We start from the raw sequence: 7,614 nt of genomic DNA on the forward strand, positions 1-7,614 counted from the left end.
TTCGTATGTTTATTGGCCATTTGTCTTTTCTCTCCTTGAAGTGCCTGGGATAACTCCCTGTTGACGGTAAGGCCACAGGCTTCCGAGCCTGGCCCTCAAGGACAGAAGTCCCAGCCTAGAGTCCAGTTTCCGAGGCAAACCGACGACTGAAGCGCGGGCCCTGCTATGCACCTGCATCCCGTCGTACTCAGTGACTCTCCCTCAACACTACTGTCAGGTAGTCTTTGAAGACACGACCCCTCGGCGCCGCCTAGTTAAGCTGCAGAGACGTTGGCGCTCAGGATCCCAGCACGCTTCCCGACCCGCAGCCCAGGGCAGAGAGCCGGCGGACCCCTGCCCCGATTTAGGACTCTCCCTGTATGCTCTCTAATTCCCCAGGTTCATCCTATGTTATTAGAACCTGAGGTCTCAGTCCCTGGATCAACAGGCACTGGGTTAGGTGCTAGAGACAAAAACAGGAAAAGCCAATCAGGCCCAGCCCTCCGCCCAGCCGGGGAACCGGACCCTCCGCCAGCCAGGGGCTCTGCACCCGCCACCCTCAGCCTCCGCGCAGGCGCCACCCCACGCCGCCCCAGGCTTCCTCTCCGCGAGGAAGTGGAGAACTCCGGTCTCAGGTCGCCCGCTAAGGCCGACCGCGCCGGGCGGAGGGGGTGGAGCCCCACGGCCCTGACGCCGCCTGGTCGCCTAGCAACGCCCTCACGCTGAGCCATGCGGGCAGGCGGCAGCAGGGAGCTGGAGGCCAGGAATTACTTGGAAAAACACCGGATTATGGAGTTGCTGAACTATCTCACCAGCACCCTACTTTTCTTCCGGCCGGGTAAGAGTCTTGCCTACCGCTCGGCTTTCGTTCCCACCCGCCTCCCTGCCCTGGCTGTTCCCAGAAACTCCCGGTACCGCCCTCCCTGCGCGCCGGCACCGCCCGCCCGCTCGCCTCCCCGGGACCCCGCAGCACGCACTCCCCGCCCGGCCTCTCGGCGGCTGTGGCCCTCAGTCAAGCGAGTACTGGTTGAACGGCCTCTTTTGTGCCGGCCACTGGCCAGGTGCGCGGGGCTCTGGTAGGGGGAGGCTCGCGGCGGGTGGGGAGAGGCTCGGGGGAGGGTCGTCCTTAACACTAGTGGAGTGTGGGCGAGGGCCTGCACGTCAGGGTCCTCTTCTGGAGAATGGGGGAACAGTACCGAGCTGTGGACACGTGGGGAAGATTGAAAGGGTAATATATAAGTTAACCCTACGGCTGGCAACCATCACGTGTTTCATTTCGATTTTTATAAAAGTATATGCGTATGGGGTTTAAAAGTCAAAAAGCACCCCAAGGCTTATAGAGAAAAACAGCGTTTCCCTCCCTGCCCCAGATTCCTGTTGTAAAGAATGATTGCCAACTCCTTGATATTTCTAGATCACAGACTTTACTGCTACTTACCAATGTCCCCTCAGCCCCCGGGGTTTAGATTTAGCTTTATACTGTGTAGGAGGAAACGTCAGCTCGCTTACAGACATGCATGTACACTTAACACCTGTTCCCACTCATCCCCACCTTCCCAGTAAAATTATAATTCAGTTTTGGTGTGGCCAGCATTTAGAATGTGCATTATTATTATTAGGCAAATATCCACAGCGAATCCGTGTAGCATGCTATGACTGTATTTCCTTTGTTGATTTCCTGGAAATTAGTAATACCACATTTTAAATGTTGACTTAAATTTTGTGTCATTACTACTCAGTCATCGATATTCTCTTTTTGTCGCAAGCAGAGCTCCCCTCTAGGTAGGACAGGAGAGTCTAGGAGAGGAGAGTCATGGTGTAACCATTCCCCTACCCCAGGGCATCCCCCAGCTCTGTCTTCTTGCTCCGGACTAGACTGATGGCCCAGCTGCACTGCTGTGTGGCTGTAATTCAGGGGTTTCCCTCTCTCTTCTCAGACCTTAACCTTTTCACCTCTCTCCTCTGCTTACAGCCTGTTTTATGGTGCTTGGGTCTCTTTCCCCCCCCCCCCCCCCCCCTTTTTTTTTTTTTTTTTTTTTTTTTTTTGCCTTTTCTCCCTTCCTCTAGAGGACAGACCAAGGAGCCTGCTTCCTTGGAGCGGTAAATATTTTGAGAACTCACGTGTATGGTAGTGTCTCATCCTACACTCAAACATGATAACTAGGGTAGATACAATTCTCAGAAAGTACTGCCTTCAGAATTTGGAGGGCTGTGCCCCTTCGTCTTCTGATTGCCACAGTTGTTCTGAAGAGTCTGATGGCATGACGTCATCAGATTCTTGACCTGTTTAATGAAGACTTTTTCTCTCTTCTGGAAGTTTTATTTTATCCCTGTTGTTCTCTCTCTCTCTCTTTTTTTAAATACGTGTCCTTTTTTTTTTTTTTTTTTTTTTTTTGCTGGGGCTCCATGCGGGGCTCTGGGTGGGGCTCAGTGCCAGGACCCTGAGACCATGACCTGAGCTGAAAGCCGAGGCTTAACCCACTGAGCCACCCAGGCGCCCTTTATCCCTATTGTTCTAAATGTTTATATACCTTGAAGTGGGTTTGTTTTTGTTTGTTTTCTCATTCACTGTGTTAGTAGGTACTTTGTGGTCTTTTTTTAGTTTGTAGATTTTTTTTTTTTTCTGTTTCCTGCTTCTTTCCTGGCCTTTTTCTCTCAAGCTCTTTCTAATGTCAACCAATGTAGTATCTCAAGGATTCGTTTTTTTCCTTTAACATAAAAGGCTTTGAACTCGTCTGGCAAAAGCAGCATTCTCCTATAGAAGGCATGGTGGGGGAAAGAGAATCTAAGATAAAGACAAATTTTCTCAGCAGAGGATAGGAAGGGGAGGTCTGGTAGTAGTTACACAATTAATATTGTAATCCTATCCCGTTCATAATTTAAATAATTATCAATGTAAGAAACTGAGATGCTGTTACGCCCTGTAACAATGTGAACTTTTTCTTATTTCTTTTTATTTATTTATTTATTTATTTTTTAAAGATTTTATTTATTTATTTGAGAGAGATCACAAGTAGGCAGAGAGGAAGGCAGAGAGAGAGGCGGGCGGGGGGTGGAGGCGGGGAAGCAGGCTCCCCGCTGAGCAGAGGGCCCTATATGGGGCTTGATCCCTGGACCATGGGATCATGACCTGAGCCAAAGGCAGAGGCTTAACCCACTGAGCCACCCAGGCACCCCGAACGTTTTCCTTTTCTAAAGATGTTATTTATTTATTTGAGAGAGAGGGAGCAAGCACAAGCAGGGGGGAGGGTCAGAGGGGGAAGCAGAGTCCCTGCTGAGCCGGAAGCCAGATGTGGGACTTTATCCCAGGACCCTGGGTTCATGACCCAAGCTGAAGGCAGACAGTTAACCGACTGAGCCATCTAGGCACCCCACAATGTAAACTTCTTGAAACATCTTTACAAACTCCAAAGGGAGTGGGGAGGGGCCGGAAAAAGATGAAGAATACTGAGGAGAAGCTAAGGAAGGGTTTGGCTGGTGTCCAGAGTATAGAGCAATGCCTCTCCAAGGTTCCTGCCCAGATTCTCCTAATGGCAGAGAAGAGGGGACTTGTACCTTTGGTATCTGAGACCTTAGCCTGCTGCTGCCTGACAAGTTTCTTTGGAGTCACTTGTATTACCATAAAAATTTACAAGTTTTGTTCTACAGAAATACCCATTTCTTACTATAAATGTTTCACATTACTCACTAGAGTATGATTGATTCTCAGGAAGAAACATTATCTTTACCTCGGGTCTATCCGAAGCCTCTGGCATTATGACATGGATCCCAGTTTGAAAAGCTTGGATCTTAAAGGGATTTATGGGGGCGCCTGGGGGGCTCAGTGGGTTAAAGCCTCTGCCTTCCGCTTGGGTCATGATCTCAGGGTCCTGGGATCGAGCCCCGCATCTGGCTCTCTGCTCAGCAGGGAGCCTGCTTCCTCCTCTCTCTCTCTGCCTGCCTCTCTGCCTGCTTGTGATCTCTGTCGAACAAATAAATAAAATCTTTAAAAAAAATAAAAAAATTTTAAAAAGGGATTTATGGAAAATAAGTCTAGGCAGTTTGATTGTGTTACTACTGTTGAGGGAACAGGTCTACAATCCCACATCCTCAACTCCAGAATTCTATCAGCTCTGGAAACTAACAGATTTTCATAACTCATTTAACAGCAAAACCTAACATGACCTGAAGTCATTCGGTAGGAAAACGTGTCACTTCCTAGCGACAATTCTGTGCTAGGGAGGGAGGGAGTATAAATGCTTAGGAGAGGCCTTTAATAGAATTAAAATTTCATTTTAAAAAAAGAGACAGTTGTAGTAACCTAGGTGAGAGATATTGCTATGGGAATGGTTAAATGAGGATAAGATACCTTTGAGAGTTACGGAGGAGGAAAATCTCAACAGAGACCATCATGCTGACAAGGTTTGGGGTTTCCAGATGCTTCCCATATTTGAGTTAGTAGAGTGCTCCCTACTAACTCCCTACTAACTAGGCTTTACTGCACATTTTAGGGAGCACATTATGGATTCATACTAGCTGTGGTCTTGGGGAAGTGATGGTTATGGGGAATACCAGGCCGATAGTGGGGGCTCAACAATTATTAGCATTTATTATTAAGATGTGAACTTGCGGTTTTGTTTTCCAAAACCTGAGTGTCATTACCGGCTGACATTTCTGTAACCTGGGTAGTTAGTAACATTTGGATCTTCCCTTCATGTTTTATTTTAAAAATTTTTTAAAGATTTATTTGTTTGAGAGAGTACGCGGACCGGCAAGGGGAGGGAGAGGGGAGAGAGAATCCCAAGCCAACTCCATGACCAGTGCAGAGCCTGACGTGGGGCCCAATCCCGGGACCCTGAGATGACCTGACCCGAAACCAAGAGTGGGACGCTCAACCGGCTGAGTCAGCCAGGCAGCCCCTCTTCGTGTTTTTAAAAAGTCCGATCTTTAGGGGAAGCTGGCTTCCTCAGTCAGTGGAGCAAATGACTCTTGTTCTCTGGGTTGTGAGTTCAACCCCATGTCGGGTAGAGAGATTACTTAAAAATAAAATATTTCTTTAAAGGTAATATTTTTATTACTTCTGTTGTAAGCATTTTCAAAACATTTTTAGAAGCAGGTGGAGTATCAATTATAGACTCTAGACTTAAATATTATAGCATCTCATGTAGTCTAAAGGATATACAGTAAAAATCCTTCATCAGAAAAACACACCAAGTTCCATTAGCATTATTTACTTACTCTGTCCTTAAAAAGAAAAGTAGTAAATTGAAATTCAAACTTGGCCTTTTTTCTTTTTCTGAATTTGGTAAGTAGTTCAGAGAGAAGCGACAGAAGACCACATACATGGTGGGATTGCCTTCAGTAACCCAATTGTTTCTACAGTCTGTTAAAATTTGTACAGAAAGGCACAAGAGAGATCTAAAAACGTAATCACAATGTGTGGGTGCTATTTGAATAAGTGTTTAAATTCATTTTTAAAAGATTTTATTTATCTATTTGACAGAGAAAGACATTGAGAGAGGGAACAGCAGGGGGAGTGGGAGAGGGAGCAGACTCCCTGCTGAGCACGGAGCCCAACATGGGGCTCCATGTTGGACAGGACGCTGAGATCATGATCTGAGCCGAAGTCAGATGCTTAACTGACTGAGCCATCCAGGCGCCCCAGCTTTTTTATATTGAAAAAGTGTTCTCAATTCATAAAATTTGTGGGACAACCTGATACCATAAGACTCCTAGAAGAAAACACAGGGAAGAAGCTCCCTGACACAGGTCTTGGCAATGATTTTTTAGATACACCACCAGAAGCACAAAGAACAAAATGAAAAAACCAACAGCTGGGATTATATCATATTTAAAGCTTCTGCACCACAAAAGAATCAACAAAATGGAAAGGCAACCTATAGGAGAAAATATTTGCAAACTATGTATCATTTAAGATCTAAAATGTATAAAGAACTCCTACAACTCAATAGCAAAAAAATTGATTTAAAAGTGGGACACCTGGGTGGCTCAGTCGGTTAAGCATCTGCCTTCAGGTCATGATCCCGGGGTCCTGGGATCGAGTCCCGCATCAGGCGCCCTGCTTGGTGGGGAGCCTGCTTCTCCCTCTGCCTGCCACTCCCTTGCTTGTGCTCGCTCACTCTCACTCTCTGACAAGTAAATAAAATATGTATTTTTTTAATGGGCAAGGCAGGGCTCCTGGCTGGCTTAGTCAGGAGAACATGGGACTCTTGATCTTGGGGTCATGAGTTTGAGCCCCATGTTGGATGTAGCAATTACTAAAAAAAAAAAAAAAAAGATGCCCAACATCACTAATTATCAGGGAAATGCCACTATGGAAAACAGTATAGAGGTTCCTCAAAAAAATTAAATCAGGGGCGCCTGGGTGGCTCAGTGGGTTAAGCCTCTGCTTTCGGCTCAGGTCATGATCTCAGGGTCCTGGGATCGAGCCCCGCATCGGGCTTTCTGCTCAGTGGGGAGCTTGCTTCCCCCTCTCTCTCTGCCTGCCTCTCTGCCTACTTGTGATCTCTGTCAAATAAATAAATAAAATCTTAAAAAAAATTTAAATCGGAACTACCATATGCCTCAGCAATTCCACTTCTGGGTGTATATCCAAAGGAAATGAAAACAGGGTCTGAAGGAGGTATCTGCACTCGTGTTTACTGCTGCATAATTCACAAAAGCCAAGGTATGGAAACAGCCCAAGTGTCTGTCTACAGATAAATGAATAAAGAAGATGTGGTATATTTGTACAATGGAATATTATTCAGCCATGAGAAAGAAGGAGATCCTGCCATTTGCAGCGAGGATGCCCCTTGAGGATAGGTTAAATGAGCTAAGTGAGAGAAAGACAAATACTGCAAGACACCACTTATACAGGGAATCCAACAAAGCCAGTTGTAGAAATGGAGTAGAATGGTGAGCGGTGGGGGAGTAGGAGAGCTGTTGTTTGAGGGCAAGTAAGGTAATTCTTGGAAATTAATGCACAGCATAGGGCTTACAGACAGTATCACTGTATGATAAACACCAAACTTGCTAAGAGACTAGATCTTAAAGAAATATGTGGTGACGGTGTTAGCGAATACTACAGTGCCAATCATATTGCAAATTAAAAATGTACCAAATCAACATGTTATGTAAACTTACACAATGCTACATGTCAGTTGTATCTCAAAAGGAGTCCTTATCTGTTAGGGATGCATGCTCAAATATTTATTAATGAAATATTATCACTGTAATTGACTTCAAAACAATACAGGAAGAGGAGGCCTGGATAGGATGATGGTGAAATGAGACTGGCCACAAATTTTAAGTTAAAGTGGGTTGACGGGTTCTTTATACTTTCCTGCTTTTATATATTTATGAAATCCTCAAGAAATCGTCTTTTTTTTAACATTTTATTTATTTATGTGACAGAAAGAGAAAGAGAGCACAAGTGGCGAGTGGCAGGCAGGAGCGGGGGAAGCAGGCTCCTGGGAGCCCGATGCGGGGCTCGATCCCAGGACTCCGGGATCATGACCTGAGCCGAAGGCAGACGCTTAACCGACTGAGTCACCCAGGCGCCCCATCAGGAAAAAAGTTTTTGAAAGAAATATATAATCACTGTGTGTGTGTGTGTGTGTGTGTGTGTGTGTGTGTGTGTGTGTGTGTGTGTAA

General features: G+C 46.0%; 1 protein-coding gene across 1 annotated transcript in view; it reads left to right on the top strand.

Annotated features, from left to right (window-relative positions):
- Window positions 1–705: 705 nt before the first annotated feature.
- The window catches only part of LOC111155328 (EF-hand calcium-binding domain-containing protein 10-like), a 9,772-nt gene continuing 2,863 nt past the window's right edge, over window positions 706–7,614 (top strand). The window contains exon 1 of the mRNA XM_022515472.1: window positions 706–817. Within this exon, the coding sequence (XP_022371180.1) occupies window positions 709–817 (109 nt within the window). The 5' untranslated portion in view covers window positions 706–708. The remainder of the gene's footprint in view (window positions 818–7,614) is intronic.

Source organism: Enhydra lutris, unplaced genomic scaffold (genome assembly GCF_002288905.1).
Source record: "Enhydra lutris kenyoni isolate GAN:26980312 unplaced genomic scaffold, ASM228890v2 scaffoldscaffold40, whole genome shotgun sequence".
Classification (NCBI taxonomy): Eukaryota; Metazoa; Chordata; class Mammalia; order Carnivora; family Mustelidae; genus Enhydra; species Enhydra lutris.